At 43.8% G+C, this 22,106-nt stretch overlaps 2 protein-coding genes across 3 annotated transcripts in view; one reads left to right on the forward strand and one right to left on the reverse strand.

The window, feature by feature from the left end:
* GALM (galactose mutarotase) overlaps window positions 1-22,106 on the forward strand; it is a 97,887-nt gene that overhangs the window by 56,359 nt on the left and 19,422 nt on the right. For both annotated transcript variants that reach the window (XM_060116885.1, XM_060116884.1), the window contains exons 3-4: window positions 1,662-1,868; window positions 6,750-6,831. In XM_060116885.1, the coding sequence (XP_059972868.1) occupies window positions 1,662-1,868; window positions 6,750-6,831 (289 nt within the window). The remainder of the gene's footprint in view (window positions 1-1,661; window positions 1,869-6,749; window positions 6,832-22,106) is intronic.
* Window positions 16,894-17,367, reverse strand: LOC132501713 (small ribosomal subunit protein uS19-like). Its single transcript, XM_060117418.1, has one exon. The coding sequence runs from the start codon at window positions 17,352-17,354 to the stop codon at window positions 16,917-16,919; it is 438 nt and encodes a 145-aa protein (XP_059973401.1). The 5' UTR covers window positions 17,355-17,367; the 3' UTR covers window positions 16,894-16,916.

A 22,106-nucleotide genomic window follows, 5' to 3' on the forward strand; every position in this document is an offset into this window, starting at 1 on the left:
TTATACCAACACATTTTTTTAAAGATGAAATTTGAATAACCTGACAGGATTAGAAATGGTGTAAGTAGGCCTAGAGATGCAAATGCGGAAATTTTCAGGAAATTTGGAAACCACAGGGTCAGGGAAATCCTCCCGTGAATAGGAATTATACTTTCCACTTTATCTGATAATATTGCTTTACACAAAAATCTTTCCATTGTGTCCTTTCACTAAAGGAAAAAAAATATGTAGCAAGTTAAGACGATTTTATTTCAAATATTTTATTCCTAAAATTTTCTGTTTGGGGGATTCCTTTTCCTTTTTTAAATCACACATATACCAGGCAACATTTCCGGGAGATAATTAGGATGTAAAATTAATTTTTTACTAAGGTCAGCGAATTTGTTTCAAATACCAGCTGCTTTCACTGTACGTGAAGGCAGAGACCTCCGTTCCCATTGGGCTCTTCTTCCTGGTAAATGCAGTGTCAGTGAGAGAGATCCAGGCCATGCCAGGAGTGGGTGGCAGAGCCTGGGCTCATGGGCCATTCCTGTGACCCTCAGAAGTTATTATCTTCCAACTCTATTTGCAATGACAGTGTTTGGCCTCAACTCTGCTGTTGGAAACGAAGATTGGAACAAAACATTGACTGAAAGTAAGATGTGGAATAGTGTAGACTGTCAAGCTAAGTTTGAATCCTAGCTCTGTCACTAATTACATGTATGACTTTAAACAAGATATTTCTCCCCTTTAAACAATTGCATGAATTATGACAGGGTTCTACTCCATCCCCTGGAATGTGGGAGGTGGAAGTGGGCGAGTTAACTCCCCTGAACTCAATTTGCTCATCTATAAAATGGGGGTAATAATATTAGTTGGAGCCATGTGAAATTGCCAGTGCTCAACTGTTTTGACCTATAAAGATGGTAATTTCGGTTGGTTCAACTAAATCCTTACCTTATAAAATGGTTTATGTAAAGCACCAGGTCAGTTGCTGGCTGGTGAGCACCCAACAAATGGAGGTCTCATGTCTGCAAAGGGCCCCTTTCCTAGTGACCCGAGAGCTCCCCAAAGGGACTGGGGGGGTCTCTGGCTACCTTGTCCTCTGATGGTGTAGAATAAGGAAGCAGGCTCAGGATTAGACTACTTGATTCAAATCCACTGTCTTATTAGCAGTGTGGCCTGGGACAAGCAGTTTATCCTTTCTGAGCCTCCATTCTCTCATCTTTAAATGAGGATAATGGCACCTACTTTACGTCAGCCCTGATATAGTGTCTGTGAAGTTTCTAGCAAAGAGCCTAGGCTCATAATGGGCACTCAATAAGGCATATAAGATTACATATACATTTCAGGTGTACAACATAGTGATTCACAATTTTTAAAGATTATATTCCATTCAAATTTATTATAAAATATTGGTTATATTCCCCATGCTGTACAATATATCCTTGTAGCTTATTTATTTTATACATAGTAGTAGTTTGCACCTTTAATCCCTTACCCCTATGGTAACCCCATTGGTAACCACTACTTTTTTCTCTGTATCTGTGAGTCTGTTTCTGTTTTGTTATATTCACTAGTCTGTTTTATTTTTTAGATTCCAAGCTGTCTTTAAATATTGAAATGTGGCATTTAGCTTGGGATTGGAGTGACTAAACGGCTTCAAAAACACTTTCTTCCAGGTCCTCTGGACCCCTCAGGTGCTGTCAAATGGAGTCGAGTTCTCACGGGTCAGTCCAGATGGTGAGGAAGGCTACCCTGGAGAGTTAAAAGTCTGGGTGACATACACACTGGATGGCGGGGAGCTCGTGATCCACTACCGAGCACAGGCCAGTCAGACCACTCCGGTCAATCTGACCAACCATTCTTACTTCAACCTGGCAGGCCAGGTAGGTGAACTTGCCTTTGATCACCTGCTGTAGTGTGAAGTGTCACTTGCCTCTTCTCTCCGGCATTGTGCTTTGTGGAATGACCTGGGGGAGTGACTGGAGAGACTAGCCCAGTATGGAATTACCGTGGCGATGGGGTCACCCCTGGGATGAGGAAAAGTGCCCAGCAAAGCATCTGACTCATAGTAGGTGGTCCACAAATGGAAGTTATAGGGAAATGAGTACATTGTGCTGTCCCACACGCTCAGACAGGTAACAAGCTATTTAAAGAACTCCCTGTCATCTAATTATAACAAGTGCTTACATTTGCTTTCCCAGTTTCACTCCTACCACCCTGCCCCCCACCACCAAAATTACTTCCAATTAAGGCATTTTCCATCACTGGATCCTTGAAGATGTGCTTAGCCCAGCCCCTTTAGATAAATGCTGCCAATGTCTGTGTGCTCCCGCTGTACGGCCCACCCTAGGAGTGGTGTGGAGACACTGACAGCCCCCCTTAGGTAATTCCCTCTAAACTACCTCATTCCCTCCTAATGATAATATTTTAGCTTGCTGAGGAGGCTATTACATGAGACAGAATAAAAGGCTTAGCTAAAATCTGTAGATTCTATCTGTGACTTTCTCTTCATCTAAGAAGCTCATCAGGGCTTCCCTGGTGGCGCAGTGGTTGAGAGTCCGCCTGCCGATGCAGGGGACATGGGTTCGTGCCCCGGTCCGGGAAGATCCCACGTGCCGCAGAGCGGCTGGGCCAGTGAGCCATGGCTGCTGAGCCTGCGCGTCTGGGGCCTGTGCTCTGCAACGGGAGAGGCCACAACAGTGAGAGGCCCGCGTACAGCAAAAAAAAAAAAAAAAAAAAAAAAAGAAGCTCATCATTGTATACTAGACTTGAATTGCTTTGGCATGATTTCCTACCACAAGATGATGTTCACAGCCAGCTAGTAATATCTTGCATTTTTACACTTTTTAGGAGTTTGTTGATGATATGCTGATTTTTTTTCTAGAATCTTTTCAAATAGCATGAGTTAATTGGTTCTTACATAATTTGAAAATAAGAAAGACGGTTCTTCACTTGCTTGTTCCTTATCTTCAGGAACTTCCACCATCCTTCTTGAGATCTTAAAGACAAACCAAAAAATAAACATGCACAAGCCGTAAGAGACACTGCAATCATGAGCATAAAGACCCCACTTTTTAAAATAAGTTCAGAAAGAAACTTGACAGAAATAGAACAAAATATTAATGGTTTTATGTGGGTAGTAGATCATGGTGATTTTTCACTATTTTCCACATTTTTGTAACTAAGGGGGTGATCTAAAGGAATAGATTCAGAAATAGAAAAAGAAATTAGGTGTGAAGTATTACTCTGCCAGTGTGTTCCAATGAAAGACGCAAAATGGGAACGTAAGGTTCACTAAGGCTCTTTCTGCTTACGTGAGAGGAGGACCCTCCTGACCAGAATTTTCTACCCTTCCAATCCTACAAGGACTTGGAGTGACTCCTAAAATTTTCTAAATTTTTTTCCAGAGGCTGAATAGTTTCCCAGATCACAGACCACACACAGAAGGGTGGTCAGGGTCAACTCCCTTCTGTGTGCTGTCTTAGTAAGTACAGCTCACATCCACAGCCTCTAGCTTTAGGGATGGGGTGGGTGAGGGCCACCAGCCTTTTGGAGCATCAGGTAAGGGTTGGTAGGCAGTTACCCGGCCCGGGGTCAAGGGGTCTCTCTGCATTTTCAGAACATCTCTTGCCCTACCCGGAAAAGCATTATTGTGTGTCTTAAACCCTCCCCAGGTAAATAGCTCGAAACTTGATATTTTCAATAGTCAGCTCATCTTACATATTTTCTTTTTGTTTGTTTTTTAAATTTAATAAGCGGTATTTTTGTCCTACTTGGGGGTCAGACTTTGACTCATCACTTCTAAGTTTGAGTGTTGGAGGCCTAGCGGGAGGAGAGCAGTGTGTTTTTCAAAGAATGGAAAAGGTATGTAGGTTGCAGGTTGGTTGATTTTTTTTTGGCTGTTCCTTTCTTATCTAACAAACACAAAACTAGGAGAACTTTTTTTTTTTTAACTGAAACTTTATCTAAAGAACTATGAAAGCAGGCCTGGGGCAATTTGAGATGAAAAGCAATAGTTCTGGTTTTGGTATGACTGTGTAGGTATGTCATCAAGGACCCAAATTCTTCCATCGTTCCATTCTGCTTCTTCAGTGCTATGGTTTTTGTCTTCAAGCTTATCCCTTCATGGTCACAAGATGGTTGCCACTGCTCCATGAATCACCTCTTCGTATAGTCACATCCAGAGACAAAAAAAGGAACTATTCTTTTTTTTTCATATCTCTAACGTTCCATTTTTAAGAACAAGCAAAACTTTTTCTAGAAGCTCCTCAGTAGACTTTCCTCACATTTTGTTGGCCAGAAGTGTGTCTTATGCTCTGCTAAACCCAGTCACCAGCAAGGGAATTAGACTACCATGGTTGGCTTAGACAAATCAAAGTTTGCCCTCTGGGGCCTGGGTGGGGGTCCTTTCCCTGAATATATCCTCACATAGGATAAATCAACAAGTCAGTGTTCTGCCAGGGGAAAGGGAGGGTGCTGTTAATGGAGTTGAGATAGCTTTTGGGTAGTAACCAAGAGTGTCTGTTATATCCTGCTAGAAGTAATAAGAGCTGAAGTAAGGAAGTGGTAGTGGCAATGCACAAAAAGGTCTTTAAAGCCCCATCCAAGCCGCAGTGAGCTCTATAAATGGTTAATGTTACAAATAGTAGCAGCCAAAGTTAACCAAAGCAAACACTGAACTCAGAGATGGGCCTCAGTTCTGTTTGTGAATCAGCATTCCTTGCCAAGTTTTCATCAGCCTGAAAAGGAAAAGAATCCAACAGTAATATTCCACCAGAGCAGACATTGCATTATTCCAGGTCAGAAGAGTCATAAAATGAAAAGCATGCTTCCTTTACTGAAGGAATGTTACTGCTGTTTAATGACCCAACAATTCAGAGAGTGGGTGCCTAGTCAGTGTTCCTTTCCTTCTCCTCCCAGGCTTCTCCCCAACATCTTGGACTCAATTTAGTGGTGTGTGATTTTCACACTGAATCATTTTCTTCCTGCCCTAGTGCTAAAAAACAAACAGAACAAGGAAATTCCTAAGAAGCTCTATTCATAATAATAAAAAAAAACTCAAAACAACCCAAAAGCCTATCAATAGGAGGACAGATAAGTTGTGATATATTTATACAATGGAATACTACTCAACCTTGAACTGAGCATTGAACAATTAGAGCCAAAGGAAGAGTCCCAAATTCTCATTCCCTCACAGCTGCTGCCCTCAGTCCCAGGGGCCTCTTTGGTACTGGCAGTAGCCTGAGGCCTGAGGTGACAGTAGGGAGAGCCACACGGAAGAGAGACCCCTCTAGGCTGGAACAGCTCTAGGCAGGGGTGCAGGCCACTCCCATTTTGGACCTGCCTTCCCAGGTCAGATCAGGGACCAAACAAGTGGCTCAGATAGTGTGGGCAGAAGCCTCTGCCCCAGCCTTGTCTCCCACCCACTCCTACCCTTGACCGCTGGGACAGTACAAGAGAATCATAGTTCGTTAGAAACAGAGCCTCCTGGTAGTGTACATAAACCAATTTCTGTCACGTTTAGACATCGACTCTCACAGCCTCTGAAATCTTGGCCTTTGTCCTCTGGACGACTCCATTTGATTGTGTGGCTGAGGCCTTCTGACAGTAGAATATGTTTTCAGTTAACCCAGAGCACTGCCTCTCTCTGCTCACTTCTCAGGAACCCCTCGGAGGCTTCAATTTAGCTGAGCTCAGGGTTTCTCAGCCTCGGCACTGTTGACATTTGGGGCCAGATGACTCCTTGTTGCCGGGGTGCGGAGGCTGTCCTGAGCATGGTAGGCTGTTTGGCAGAATCCCTGGCCTCTTCACACGACTGCTTCCCCAGTAGCATTACCACCCCCAGCCGTGACAATCAAAAATGTCTCGAGACACCTGTGGGGCAAAATTACCCCTAGCTGAAAACTACTGGTTTCGTTTATTTTTGAGCATTCACTCAGCAAAAGCCCTCACTTGGTTTCCTTTCCACATCTTTTGCTGTGAAGCTTTAAAATACTGTTATTAAAATGTAATCTTTTTTATTAGAAACATATGTGTGTATTTTCCAGTTTGCAAGCAACACAACGCATCCTTACTGAACTGTTCCCCAAGAACCCTGGACAGAATGGGGACATCAGCCCGATTTTATACTGAAGGAAATAAGTCCAGAACTAGACCCCGGGCCTTTCTGACCACCTACCAGTGCTTCAGGGACCAGGCTTTGACTCCGCCAGGAGGGCAGGCTGCATCTTTACAGGGGAGATGGGACCCAGTTCTGACTTCCAGGCTTCTGCCATGGAGCAGGGAGTGGGTCCTCTGAGTGGGAACTAGGCCAGAGAAGGGGTGACATGGCCCATGCCTAGTGAGCCTAGAGGTGATGCTTTGGCTGTCCAGCACCTGTGTGTTACAGGTCACTGACCCTTGCTCTTTTGTTTGCCTGGCATGTGAGGACAGTAGAAGAAAACCCTCTGCTAATAAGTCAAAATCCAAAAGGCTTTCAAACCACTGTTGTTTCTCTGACTTTTCACTTTCATAATTCCATTCAGAAAAGAACATGCATGCTGGGGTCACACTCGAAAGTTTCTTCCAAATGTATCGGCTGCTATTTTTGAGCCCTTATCTACCTAACTTAAATGAACGAATTAATCGTCATCGTAGGTCAAATGGGATTTCTAAAGTTTTCGTCAATACTTGAAAACATTTCTGCAAGCGAAGTTATAAAGCAAATATATAAAATAAGACTGAGCACTAAACCTTCTTTTCTTTCTCTACTTTTTCTCTCCCAGGGTTCCCCGAATATATATGACCATGAAGTCACTATAGAAGCTGATGCTTTTTTGCCTGTGGATGAAACCCTGATTCCTACAGGTTGGTGAATTTAAACCTTTTATGGGAATGCAGAGCTGGGGTGCAATGTGAGAAACATTAAAACTTCATTTCCCTAAATATATTTCCCTTGTTGGCCTGACACTATGCCCATAATTACCATGATTAGTCATTTATTTTGGTTATGGTTGGGTGACCATATACTTAAACACCCAAACCAGGACACTCTTGAGAAAGGGGAGAAAGGTGATGCTATTAATAATTTTGCCAGGGCAACAGGCATAAACTGAGATGATCCCAAAAAACTGGGTCAGATGGTCATCCTAGCTGAGCCATAGACTCCAGAAGTTCTCCATTAAAATGTAAATCTGTTACTCCTTAGCATCTTAGCAGAGATAAATTTACCTAAGCATTACCTCACAACTGCAGGACGCTGGTAGAAAATGTCATGGTTTTTGACAGAAAAGGAAAGGGTTGGATGGGTTGTACCCTGAGGAGGACAAATACAGATACATCACCTCCGAGACACAGTTAGGGGGATGGAGTGGAAGGAGGAGTTCTGCGTACCAAAAGGGAAGGCGAGGTGTTGGCAGAGTCACATTTCGTGTGTGTGTGTGTGTGTGTGTGTGTGTGTGTGTCTCCTAGGTTTACTGGATTGAGATCATTTTGGTTATTATTATCTGGGATCAACAGTACCTTGGTTCAATAGGCAAATCCATAGAGGTAGAGAGTAGATTAGTGAGTTGCCAGGTGCTGGGGACAGAGGAGAATGGGGAGTGACAATGGGTACTAGATTTCTTTTTGGGGTGAAAGATTCTGGAATTAGACAGTGGTGATGGTTGCACAACCTTGTAAATATACGAAACATTGATGAATTGTGCACTTTAAAAGGGTATGTGAATTATATCTCAATTTAAAAAAGAAAAGAAAGAACCTTGGTTCATGTGTTATCTCCAGGATTGAAGGGTATAGTTTTGTACTAGATGGTACGTGTACCCCCGTCTGGCTCCAGGGGACAGATAGATGACAGCAAGATGAACGGCAGGGGTGCTGTTATTTGTGGCAGTTTATAGAAATTAACTTGTAATAATTATCCCCAAAGCAGTAGATACATATTCTTATTGGGATTTTGTTAGAATCAGAGATCAGTTGAATGTAGGAGGCATCGTCAAAGAAAACTAAAGTAAATAAAAGTAAAGGATGAAGGGAAGGAAGAACAGAAATCTAGAAAGACACACTTTCTGTACCAGTTCCCTTCTAGAGGAAGGGCCACCTTCGTGCTGCCCTTGCCTGATCTAGGTCTCTTACCTGTGTCTGACAGTGACTTGACTTCTCGGATGTGTTACCTCCTAGCTCCTTTATCAGATGGCTTATGTCCTGTGGTCTGCTCTCTCAGGCTTCTGTTTAGGGCGCCAGCCCTATGGTTGCTATGGTAGCTACGTGTGAAAGGTCAGGAAGACCTGTCCCTTCTGTTCCCACCCTGTGTAAGGGTACGTACCTTAGTTGTCACCTCTGCTCCAATAAAGAGCTTAGATGATAGAATATGAGCAATTAGAAGCCAAGGGCACCATCTTTGTTAGTTACTTGGTTTACATCACAAGTAAGAAGACTATTGACATTACATCCCCCTCATATGATGCACTGAAAAAAGCACAACACTTGTGTGGTTTTCTGTCAAAAATGCAGAACCTCAGTCCATTCAGGAGAAGACATGACATGAACCCAATTGAGGGATCATCTACAAAATAATTGACCAGTACTCTTCAAAGATAGCAAGATCGTGAAGGACAAAAAAAGACTGAGGAGCAGTCACAGAGGAGACTAAGGAGATACAATAATTAAACACAACATGGGATCCTAGACTGGATCATGAGGCAGAAAAAGGGCAGAGAAAGGTGGGTGAAGGGTACACATAGATGTATTATTTTTGCAACATTTTTGTAAGTCTAAAATTATTTCAAATTTTCAAAATTGGAAAAAAGAAAGACCCAAGGATCCAAGTAAGATACTAAAGTTTACTGGGCACCTGCCTTACTTTAGGTAAGGGCTTTTGTTTGGGCATCTTTATTTCGGCATCTTTAAAACAATAGGGCTGTGTTTATGGCTGCTAGTTCAAAATTCTTAAGGGGAAAAAGAATGTGAGCCTGCATACTGAACAGCAACTTCAGTTAACAGCAGGAATTAGAAACTCCCATAAACAAGGTGACTACAAAACTTATTAGAATAATAATGAGGAATCAAGATACATGGATTAAAAATTTTTGGCATCACAGTGTTGAATGTTTTTCTGGCTCCAGGGCTTTTATGTTTGTCTTGGTAATGTGTTATCTTCTGATATTGACATGGCTCAATAGATGGATTTGAATAAGCTGGCCCATCTTGTCCTAGGTGCAGAATTATTGCATTAGAACTATGTGATGTGAACTGCAAGGGAAAAATGGTGGCAACTCCTGTTTTGTGACTGATAAGGAAGAAAATGAACTAAGTAGCTTATAAATGGAGGTGATGAAATAAGGGCATATTTATTTCTGTATATTTATAAAATTTTATGCTATCCTGCTGAGTTTTGATCAGATGAAAATCACAAAAATGCATAACTCATACCAGGTAAAGATTATTTGTCATGATTGTAAGAGATAATTGTGGCAAAGCAAAGTACAGCTTAACATGCAATCTAATTGACTGCATAAAACTCATGTTCATCTCAGTTCTGCACTGTAAGTGGCTTTAGGATCAAATTCTACACTCTGTACTAATATTGAACACCTGTGAAGTTGAGTCAGCTTTGAGACCTCTGGACTATCAGGGAGGCAAGAGCCCAGGTTCTAGTCTTGGCTTTGCTGTTGACTAGTTAGGGGACCTTGGGTGCATGTATAATGCTTTAACATTTAACCTCTATAGACTCTTATTTCCTTTTCTGCAAATAGGAGGTTGAACTCAATCAGGGTTCATAAAGTTTCATAAATCAGACCCATAAATTTTGTTTAAAAAACAGTTTGGGAAACTTATCTGGGGTTGCCCAACTTTTCATTTTGCCAAGCTAGAAAGCTATCACAAATACAGGGCTATTAAAATTAATTGGGATATATGCATATTATATTTCAATTAAAAAAAATTTAACCAATTGGGATAATAATAAGGAGCAGAGATAAATAGGCTACATTTAAAAAAAAAGCTGAAACTACCATTCATAATCACCATTTTTCATAAAAGAAAGAATATATTAACACCACAAAAGTGGGGAAAATTTAATCTCAGAATAGAAAATGACCCTTTAAATTGAATTTTTCTTATTTTTTTTTAAATGTATTTTTATTTTTGGCTGTGTTGGGTCTTTGTTGCTGCGCACGGGCTTTCTCTAGTTGCAGTGAGCGGGGGCTACTCTTCGTTGTGGTGTGCGGACTTCTCATTGCGGTGGCTTGTCTTGTTGCGGAGCACTGGGCTCTAGGCGCGTAGGCTTCAGTAGTTATGGCACATGGGCTCAGTAGCTGTGGCTCGCGGGCTCTACAGTGGAGGCTCAGTAGTTGTGGCGCATGGGCTTAGTTGCTCCGCGGCATATGGGATCTTCCCGGACCAGGGCTCGAACCCGTGTCTCCCGCATTGGAAGGCAGATTCTTAACCACTGCGCCACCAGGGAAGCCCAGTTTTTCTTACTTTTTAAAGAAATGTGACAGCTGATTATCCAAATCTGTCTCAGTTTTCTGTGGACCAGTGAAAATTTTATTATGCACTCATGATTAAGAACCAATAATTGGTCTGCAAGGTCACTTGTAACTCTTACATTCTGTGATTCTACAAGGCTCTTAGTATAACATTTTACGGCTATCTCCAGCACCCTTCAAATTCATTAGAACTCTATTACAGAAGTAAATAAGTTGCAACAACTTCAAAGCTCATGAAAAATTTGTAATTATCTTTTACATATCCATACATTAGCTGGTCCCTCATAGATTATATCTGTTTGCCCAATGACACAAACTGAAATTATAGGGTTTTTTTTCTTCCTCCTTTCTCAGAAATGCTTAAGAAACAAATAATTATATTATTCCTTTGTAACTTCCTCAAAAAGGGCAGTAACTTCTACTGTACCCTCCAGTGATGTAAGAATTCACATGTCTGGCCCACTTTCAGCAGAGAGGAAATCTCTAGGAGCTCAGATTTCATCTGACTCTTAACGTTGACCAAAAGCCCACGAGCAAGTGGCTTAACTGAGACGAGTCCAAAGTCATTTGGTCATTCAGAAATGCCTCCCCAGTGTAGCTGGGCTTGCCAGGAGTTGACAGTCTAGTGGAGGAATCAGCCAGAATATTATCCACTGACCTGGAAAATCATGTCAAAGTAGATGTAACTAAGAGACTTGGTACAGAAGGAAAGCACTGCCTGGGGGCTCCCAGGTAGAGGAGATGAGAATGAAATAAAACTTGGAAGGGCAAGTAGCGTTTTGCCAGGCAGTGAGGAGGAGAAATGTGTTTTCGACGGAGATGAACAAGAATGGACAGTGCAGGAAAGAGCAGGACGGTCCCCAGGGAAGTGCTGGGCTTCTGAAGCATTCAGGACATGCTTTTGGTGGCAGAAAATGGATGGGCCAATAAGCAGTTGGCTGGGGCCAGGTCACATCTGCACCAGGCTCTGATATGGCTGCAATCCCTGGGGTGGCCCTGGATGACCCTAGGCTGGCCTGGAGTTCAAGGCCAGTCCACACAGGGCAGACTCACAGGTGTACCAGATATTCAGCCAGAACTGGACTGGACTGAACCCCAAGCCCACTTCCGTGAGACATGCTGCAAGAAACCTGGCTGCAAGACCGGCCACACTTGTTAAGGATTCTGGGAATCGATATGCAGTATCTAGAGACTGAGGTTGTGTTGAATTGAGAAAAAGGAAGATACTGTTTATCTGTGAGATGAGGTGAGGGTTTATGATAATAATAGCTGGTATTTCAGAGATACTTTATAAATAATCCACACCACAACCCTATAAGGTAGGTTCTGATCATTTTTCTTACTTAACGGATGTGGAAACTGTAGCACAAGGAGTTTAAGTAACTTACTGAGGACCGAACTCAGTTGAAGAGCAGTGGAAAGCTGGAATTCAAACCTAGGTATTAAAACTCAAGCTCTTAACTAGACCTGGTTAGATGGTGGGGGGGGGGGGAGGAAAGGAAGAAAAGAGAGAAAAAAAGAAAATTAAATGAATTTCTTTTTTAAAAAATTTTATTTATTTTTGGTTGTGTTGGGTCTTCGTTGCTGCACGGGGGCTTTCTCTAGTTGCAGTGAGTGGGAGCTACTCTTCGTTGCGGTGCGCAGGCTGCTCATTGTGGTGGCTTCTCTTGCTGCAGAGCACAGGCTCTAGGCACACGGGCTTCAGTAGTTGCAGCATGCAGGCTCAGTAGTTGTGGCGCACGGGCTTATTTGCTCCACCACATATGGGATCTTCCTGGACCAGGGCTCGAACCCATGTCCCTTGTATTGGCAGGCGGATTCTTAACCACTGCACCACCAGGGAAGCCCAAATGAATTTCTTGACTATATAGATAGCCAAGATCACCATATAGCCAAGAAACAGGGAGCCAGAAACTAAATAAACAAATAAAGCTTTGGACAGTTGTCAGTTCTCATTCTTTTGCCACCTTTTATACAGATGGCCTCCCAGCTTCTCTCACTGTTTTCCTTCCCATTTCTCCTTCTTCTCAATTTATTTCTGCTTTTTTTTTCTGCAAAGAAAACAGCAAACAAGTTTGTTCAAATTATATTTAAAAAGAGAAAAACAAAAAAGAAAGACAAAGATAGAGGCCATGTCTCCATCTTTTGTGGCTGTTAATTTATACTTATATTTGTTTTTCAACTCCTTTTTGTTTGCCCTTCATGAAAGCTGTGACCTGAGTTCTTAAGGGAAATGCTGATGCAGATCTAAACTTTGGGGGTGTTTTTACCTTGGTTACAGACCCTCAGCAAGTAATTTTTCAGGTGATGGGAAAACCCATTGTATGAGAAAGTAGCACCTCTTATCTTACAGTAGTTGTAATACTGTGGCCGATGTACTCAGTGAAAAGGGACCTTTTCCCCATGTATGGGGGGAGAGGTGAAGTCCTGTCCTCCATTTTGTTTATCACAGGCTTACTGACTGGGCATTATTACATAGAGAGGAAAGGGATACCTTGACATAGAGTTTCAGGGAACCAAAGCAAGCACAATATGATGAGATCCCTTCGTCTTAAACTTATAGCTGCATTTAGACCTCTACCCAAGGCAGGGCCACAGACCTCCAGCAGCCTTGGGCACCTGTTTCACTCCCGCCTTTCTTCCTCTTGACATTTTTGTGGGGAGCATATAAAATGTCGTCAGCCCTGTCCGCCAAAAAAGCCTGGAAGACAACAGCCCGTACTCTGTGGCTTCTTCATTCTTCCCCTTTCTCTGCTCTGGTAAAAGGCTGTCCTTTTCCCAAAGCCCACTGGAAATGCCTCAGCAAATGTGAGCCATGGTCCTTGCTCACAGGCACCTCTCTCCTGCACCAATAGAAGGTCTCTGCCAGGCTGAGAGCTCATTTCACCTGTAGACCAGGGGCAGAGTTGCAACTAAGCTGTCAAAACTGGGTTTGCATGTCAGCAGTTAGTGTAGCTTTGGTTTTTCCGAGCAGTTGTTTTTCTCAACTTAAAAAAATGTGCAGCCCTTATAGCATTTGCTGCTACTTAGGATGGGCACATACTCTATTATTGGGGCATCTTCAAGTCACCTTGAGTATGTTTTTTATGTTGTTGTCAGGGCTCTCCCTGTAGTTTCCCAGAGGTGGAACTCCTGGAAGCCGTTTACCAGGAAGGACAGGTGGACATCCACAGAGAGAGAACACTCCAGTGCCAGGTCTCTGTGCTGACATGTCAGATATTTAGCTTCGAGGCCTGAGTCTAGTGTCCTGCCCTGTGGCAACAGGAGGAAACTGGTCCCTGGTACCCTGCTCAGGTACTAAGCCAGCTGAATGTGAGCAGGTGAGAAACAGAAAATCCCTGTTTCTCCAGGGATTAATTCATTCCCAAGGTTGTAAATATTACATTTCATCCTTTCGCCTTACAGAACTGTGAGGCTTGGAGGCGATCTGGGCCACCAGCCCAGCAAGACTTTATGATGTGTACAGCACAGTGCAAAACTAAGCATGTGTCTTTATAGGCATTTACAGCACATAGCTTTTTTTTTTCCTTTTAATTGTGCTATTCTTTACTCGTAGTAGATAAGTAATTAAGACAGCAAAAATGAATGATTTGATTGGGTCTTTTGTCTCTTAAAGTAACATTAGTAAAATCCTGTCTTATTCTCTTCCTTGAGATGACATACCTTTTATTTTTATAAAAATTTACCCAATCCACTTTGTCCCCCAGCCCATCTCTGTTCACTTGTGGAGAGCAGTTCTTGCTGCTCTCCATTTTTGAAAGGTCCTACTAAAATTACATGAAAGCAACCCCATTTTGACAAAATTAGAATTCTGGTAGGAAAGGCTTACCACGAGGCTGCGGAGAGAAGCTCAGCAAGACATTTGTATTTTATTTCAACCTGTCTGGGTTCAACCTACAATTCAGTTGCTTTTATAATTACTTCCCTAGGGCAGGTCTAAGTCTCTGACCTGGAGAAATAACAAATTCTAAAGTAGTCTCCCAGTTCAAAGATGGTGCAGATGAAGACTGTTTTGATCTACGTGTTTTAACCTTTGCAGAGCTTCTTACAGAAAACTCCTTTAGACTTTATATAATTCTAAAATAGTGGATATAATATTAGCTTCAATCCTCCATTAATATGCTTCCTCTTTCCTTTTCATCCCACCTCCCCACCCTACTCAATATCATCGTCAGGTCCTGCTGATTTTTTGTAATAAGACAATGTTTTTTAGAGAAGTTTTAGGTTCAGAGAAAAACTGAGCAGAAGGTACAGAGATTTTCCATAACCCCCATTCCCACACATGATGGCCTCCCCCTTATCAACACCCACCACCAGGGTGGTGCATTTGTTATAATTGATAAACCTACACTGAGGGGCTTCCCTGGTGGCTCAGTGGTTAAGAATCCGCCTGCCAATGCAGGGGACATGGGTTCGATACCTGGTCCGGGAAGATCCCACATGCTGCAGGGCAACTAGGCCCACGAGCCACAACTACTGAGTCCACATGTCACAACTACTGAGCCCGTTCTCCGCAACAAGAGAAGCCACCGCAATGAGAAGCCCGCGCACCGCAACGAATAGTAGCCCCCACTCGCCACAACTAGAGAAAGCCCACACGCAGCAACGAAGACGCAACGCAGCCAAAAATAAATAAATAAAATAAATAAATTTATTAAAAACAAAAAACCCAACATTGACATGTCTTTATCACCCAAAGTTCATAATTTTCATTAGGCTTCACTCTTTTTGGCGGGTGGGGGGCGCCGCGCTGTGCAGCTTGAAGGATCTTAGGTCCCTGACCAGGGGCCCAACCCACACCCCGTGCAGTGGAAGCACAGAGTCCTAACCACTGGACCGCCAGGGAAGTCCCTAGGGTTCACTCTTGGTGTGGTATATTCTATGAGTTTGGACAGATGTATAATGACATGTATCCATCATTATGGTATCATACAGAGTATGCCCTAAAAATCCTCTGAATTTGTTTCAACCATCCATCAATATGCTTCCTCTTTCCTTTTCAGTCCCTCCCCACACCCATCCCCATATTGTTAGTCATTAGCTCCTGATGATTTTTTTTTTTTTTTTTTGGCTGCATTGGGTCTTTGTTGCTGCACACTGGCTTTCTCTGGTTGCAGCGAGAGGGGCCACTCTTCGTTGTGGTGCGCGGGCCTCTCATGGCGGTGACCTCTCTTGCTGCGGAGCACGGGCTCTAGGCGCACAGGCTTCAGTAGTTATGGCATGGAGGCTCTAGAGCGCAGGCTCAGTAGTTGTGGCACACGGGCCTAGCTGCTCCGCGGCATGTGGGATCCTCCTGGACCAGGGCTCGAACCCGTGTCCCCTGCATTGGCAGGCGGACTCCCAACCACTGCGCCACCAGGGAAGCCCTCTGATGATTTTTAACAACTAATATTTCTTGAATCTGTCTCTTCAATATGTATCATTGATTATATGGCTCCATCTCCATCGTCACTGTCCCAGTGTAGGTTGTCTTTTCTTCTCTAGATCAGTGCCAGGTTTATATTACGAGCTTCATAATTTGGGATCAGTGAATGAACAAATGAATCTGGACAACAGCTCTCTAACTAGGGGGAAAAAATCTCTTTAGATCTATCCTCCATCTGGTTACTAAAGATATCTAACTAAAATGCAAATCTTACTTTGATACTCTCCAGTTTAAAAAAACTTTTAGATGGCTCCCAGGCCAGACACCAGCTGCCTCCCAGACCCATCCCCCAGCGTGCCTCACTCACACCTCACCCTGTTTCAGCATCTCCCTCCCACCCACAGGGCCACTCGATACCCCTTCCTTGCTGCATATACCCCTACTCTCTTCAAGGCTCATACTTTCTCCTTAGAAATGTTTCCCCCCCGCTTCCTGGAAACAGTGGATTCTTTGTTGCTCTGGGGTTTTCGTAATGACATAATCTGTTTTAGGTGTGCCCAGGCTCCCTTATCTTCCTCTCCATTAAGTCTACCTCAGGTGTTCTATCAGGACTTACTAGTTACAGATCCAAAGTAGGAAGCTAGAAGGGAGCTTCAGGCCTGGTCTCTTTGGCTTGAAGCTAGAAAACTAATCTATGATAAACAGAAAAGTGGAACCAAGTAGCAGCCAGTCTGCACATGCTATGAACAACTACTCCTTCCTTTCCCCCTCCACCCCTTGTCAGTCTTTTTCCACTCTTCTCTCTTCTTTACATTTGTTTTAAACATAGTGTATTAAAGCAATACCGTGTGATAACTGGAATTCAGCAAACCTGGATGCAGGTCTCAGTTCTGCTACCCACCATCTTTGCTCTCAAGTCAGCCCTGAAAACCCTTTGGTCCTCATAACCTAATCTGTAAAATCTCATTAGATGACGGTTACATTAGTTGAACTCTGAAGTCCTGTTAGTTTCTAACAATGATTCGAAGACCACATGGAACTTCTAACCCAGATATTCATTTTTTTTTTAAGACAAGTCTCTACCTTTATTGGCCAGCAGGCTACTTAAGGGGGATGAAGTGGGAGGAGTGGGTGGCCCCAATGCCGGGCCGGCCGTGCTTCACAGGCTTGTAGGTGATGGAGAGCTCGCCTAGGTAGTGGCCGATCATCTCAGGCTTGATTTCCACCTGGTTGAAAGTCTTGCCATTGTAGACGCCCACCATGCTGCCCACCATCTCGGGTAGGATGATCATGTCGCGCAGGTGCGTCTTCACCACCTCGGGCTTCTCCATGGGCGGCGCCTCCTTCTTGGCCTTGCGCAGCCGCTTCAGCAGCGAGTGCTGCTTCCTCCGGAGGCCGCGGTTCAGCCACCGCCGCTGCCGCGCGCTGTACAACTGCATCAGCTGCTCATAGGACGTGTCCAGCAATTGATCGAGGTCCACGCCGCAGTAGGTGAACTTGCGGAAGGTCCGCTTCTTCTTCTGCTCCACTTCCGCCATCTGGTCGGCTCTTCAGAAAGGCTAACCCAGATATTCTTAACCAGGGTCCATACTTGTATGTCTAGGAAGATGATGAAAGAACTTCAAGGGATTCATGAGCCCCTGAAATTCTTTTTTTTTTTTTTTAAGACTTTTTTGATGTGGACCATTTTTTTAAAGTCTTTATTGAATTTGTTACAATATTGCTTCTGTTTTATGTTTTGGTTTCTTGGCCAGGAGGCATGTGGGATCTTAGCTCCCGACCAGGGATTGAACCCACACCCCCTGCACTGGAAGGCAAACTCTTAACCACTGGACTGCCAGGGAAGTCCCCAGCCTCTGAAATTCTGTGTCAAACTCTGTGTGAGTTGGTCACATCATCTTGGTCCACAGAGGGATTTTCTGGTCTTGTTTTCCCTCTTGAGGTAATGATAAATTATGGTTGCCCCATTATGTATTATTATACATAAAGATAGTCATCTTTTTTTGGTTTTGTTTTGTTTTTTAATTGTTATATTGGAGTATAGTTGATTAACTGTTGTATTAGTTTCAGGTGTACAGCAGAGTGATTCAGTTATACATATACATGTATCTGTTCTTTTTCAAATTCTTTTCCCATGTAGGTTATTACAGAGTATTGAGCAGAGTTCCCTGTGCTATACAGTAGGTCCTTGTTGTGTATCTATTTTAAATAGATCAGTGTGTACATGTCAGTCCCAAACTCCCAACCTATCCCTCCCCCTCCCTCTTCCCCCTGGTAACCATAAGTTCTTTCTCTAAGTCTGTGAGTCTGTTTCTATTTTGTAGATAAGTTCGTTTGTATCATTTTTTTTAGATTCCACATATAAGCAATATCATATGATATTTGTCTTTCTCTGTCTGACTTACTTCACTTAGTATGATAATCTCCAGGTCCATCCATGTTGCTGCAAATGGCATTATTTCATTCTTTTTAATGGCTGAGTAATATTCCATTCTATATATGTACCACCTCTTCTTTATCCATTCATCTGTCGATGGGCATTTAGGTTGCTTCCATGTCTTGGCTATTGTAAACAGCGCTGCAATGAACATTGGGGTGCATGTATCCTTTTGAACCATGTTTTTCTCTGGATATATGCCCAGGAGTGGGATTGCTAGATCATATGGTAACTCTGTTTTTAATTTCTTAAGGAACCTCCATACTGTTCTCCATAGCGACTGTACTAATTTACACTCCCACCAACAGTGTAGAAGGGTTCCCTTTTCTCCACACCCTCTCCAGCATTTACTGTTTGTAGATTTTTTGATGACGGCCATTCTGACCAGTGTGAGGTGATACCTCCTTGTAGTTTTGATTTGCATTTCTCTAATAAATTAGCAAAGTTGAGCATCTGTTCATGTGCCTCTTAGCCCTGTCTCCTTTGGAGAAATGTCTATTTAGGTCTTCTGCCCATGTTTTTAAATTTTATTTATTTATTTTTGCTGTGTTGGGTCTTCGTTTCTGTGCGAGGGCTTTCTCTAGTTGTGGCAAGCGGGGGCCACTCTTCATCGCGGTGCACAGGCCTCTCACTATCGTGGTCTCTCTTGTTGCGGAGCACAGGCTCCAGACACGCAGGCTCAGTAGTTGTGGCTCACGGGCCTAGTTGCTCCACAGCATGTGGGATCCTCCCAGACCAGGGCTCGAACCTGTATCCCCTGTGTTAGCAGGCAGATTCTCAACCACTGTGCCACCAGGGAAGCCCCCTGCCCATGTTTTGATTGGGTTGTTTGTATTTTTTATATTGAGCCACATGAGCTGTTTATAAATTTTGGATATTAATCCCTTGTCGGTTGCATCATTTGCAAGATAGTCATCTTTTTTGAGACTAGCAATGGTGTATTTCCCTCTTTGTAATCTTCAGGGTGGTTTAAAAATAAAAATTTTTTTTAATTCATCACCATTAAATTCCCTAAAGGGAGCTAGAAGGCTAGCTAGAGGAGGAAGATGGCACACCAGGAAGAAGAGCAACTTCCCCAAGGTCCTACCCAGAGGAGCTACAGCAGCCAACACTCTGGGTTGGATGGTCAGAGTTTGTTTCTGCTTGAGCAGATGAATGAAATTGTCTTCCAATACTCACCAGCCCTTGTACAGTCAGGATTCCAGGCCTGGTCACCAGTCTGTGGAGTGTGGGACCAGGCAGACATGCTGGGGCCTCGCTGTAAGTGGATAGCCAGAGCATGGTGTTGTGTTTGTTACCCTCAGCTCTGCAGTTCTGGAGACTAGACCCTCCAGGTCCAAGACTATCCCCCAAGTTTCTTCTCCCATGCTCCATCACCTGCTGAGAACAAGTGCCTACTATGCACCAGGTACTGTGCAGCCCTGGGGAAGCAATGCTGAGCAAAATAGGTACACCCAGGCAGCATGGAGAACATACAGCCACGTACATAGCACAGGTCCTGTCCTCAAAGAAATAAGGCTACAGTTAAGAAAATACTTGAATGACACTAAAGGAGTAAAACTGGTGATATTGGATCTCATAGACTGTTATTTACCCTAGAGCTGTTTCTTCTATGACAGGTCCCTCCTAGACAGTGTCTAAGAAAGTTCAATACAGAAACTCCAAGGAACTCTCCTGGTAGCAATGATACCCTCCAAGGGGATGCGTTACCGAATCCCACCTTATAAAACGGCCCCAAGAACAGCTTTATGAGACTCCAGAATACTCGCAAAGCTACTCGTGTTCCCAACTAGAAAATATCACTGCTACGAGATTGGCAAACATGAGCCAGCACGGTGAAAATTTGGCAGGAAGAAGGCTCAGAAATTAGCACTTGGCCAGACATTGCATAATTCCTATGAAAAGTTCAGAGTAACAGCAAGTAAATTTGTCAGAAGGGGAGTTATTTGCTAGAACTCTGACTACCACCCTTTAAGAGCTTATGTCTTACCAACTCCCCTCCCCAACCCTAGGTCTGGACAGGGGCCTGGCTCTAGTTCATACCTGGTGCATAACAATCCTTAGAGGTCACCCCATTCTGAAAGGGATGGGGGGTAACTGTGGGCTTTGTGCCATGGGCCTGAGGCTAACTCAAGCAAGTTCTCAGAGCAGACTTGCGTTCAGTTCAGCTAACATTTGTGGAACACCTAGTGATTGCTACATGCTCCCTGGGGCACTGGCCGTAGAAACACCACCTGTGCCCTTTAGAGGCGCACAGGGAGTGAAGAATCTAATGTAGTCAGGGCAGTGGTAGAGGTGATGCCTGTGGGACAAAGGGAGCATGGAGGCAAGGGCAGGAAGAGGCCTTCTCGATATCACCCTGAGCTTCGAGAAGCTTCTTGGTGTCTGCGAGGATCTAGCAACAAGGAGAGTAAGAGTACTAATAAGCACGGAATGTGGGTGTGAGGGTAGGCTGTTAAGTCAAAAGCTACAGAGACAGTTTGGCAGGGTGGAGGCTAGGGTGAGGCAAGAGAGGTGCAGCACCTAGCGTGCAAAATGTAAGGCAGCACTCGCTTTCAGGGTCATGCAGGCGCAGGGTCAGCACCTGAGAGCGAGTGTCTCCTTAAATTTTGCACCCTGGGTCCTAGATTGCCTCATCCTGGTCCCAGCCTTGTAGCTGAGTGTAGTCTTCATGGGCATTCTGGGCCATAGTAAGGAGATAGGATTTTATCTTTAAATCATGTAAGACTTGGAAGGATTTTAAGTCAGGGGGATTGACCTAGCAAGACTGGCATTTTACAAATACCACCCCAGCAAGTGCTTCTCTCACTCAGCAGCTGGAGTCAGAAGCAGAGAAGGTGGATTGTGGGATGATCCCTAGTTGGGTTTTATCTGGAAGGAGGGGCAGGAGGAGAGGACAGGGTGTAAAGCAGGTCAGTAAGGGTGTTACTAACCAAGTGGCTCAGGTCACAGACAGTGGGCCCGGGGAAGGTAACAAAGGATGGGAGGGCCCTCGTGCACACCTGGAAGTCCAGGGGAATGTGGCGGCACTCAGGAGGAGGCCAGGTCTAGCGGGAAGGCTAGGAGGCTGCAGACAGTTGGGTGAATTTTACACTGGTGGCAAATCCCCAGATACCATCTTGATGAGAGTCTAGAATGGAAAAATTCCCCGCATGAAAATGCCTCACGTGGGCCCAACTGTGAAATGTAAAATTGTCTTCTCACCTGAAAACATCATGCAACAGTGTTTAGCATTTTATGCTTCCGATGGCATGTAATATCCAGAGGTAACGCCCTCCCCCACTGCAAGGCAAAACCAAAAAGTGCTCAGTGGGAAAAAATAAATAAATACATAAAAACCAGCAGTAGAATAAAGCCACAAAATTGAAGCATCGGCAGAGGAAAGGGAAAAAACTGCGGCAGAGGCAAGCTTTGAGGTCGTGTGATCTATGAAAATTTATAGAAATGTTACCTTAAAAAAAAATCCCAAGGTACTTAACTTGCCAACCACTGGAATGAAGTCAAAATTCCCACCCAGGGTGTTACTTTTAATTATCATTCTCTTTATGTTGTTTCCTAAAATAATAACAGGCATTCTAGAGATGATTTACCAAGATGGCTTAATTAGGTGTCAGATGAGTACCTGTGCCCACGAGCCCCATTACCGCTGGTTTCCTTATGCAAATTTGACTGAATGTTCTGAACCTGAAGAAACAGACATAATTGGAACAGCTGGGCTGGAAGCATAGCTGGGCCGTCCCTATAGAGACCAGACTCTTCCTCGTGCCCCAGCATTCCTCACCTCCCCCTGCCCCTCCTTTTTTTTTTTTTTGAGATGAAAGTACAGCACACTTGAGCCTAGGTCTCCCTTAGA

This window comes from Mesoplodon densirostris, chromosome 14, assembly GCF_025265405.1.
Source record: "Mesoplodon densirostris isolate mMesDen1 chromosome 14, mMesDen1 primary haplotype, whole genome shotgun sequence".
Taxonomy (NCBI): domain Eukaryota; kingdom Metazoa; phylum Chordata; class Mammalia; order Artiodactyla; family Ziphiidae; genus Mesoplodon; species Mesoplodon densirostris.

Excerpts from the sequence above, each read along its gene's own strand:
- LOC132501713 (XM_060117418.1), bottom strand. The coding sequence starts at position 17,354 with ATGGCGGAAGTGGAGCAGAAGAAGAAGCGGACCTTCCGCAAGTTCACC.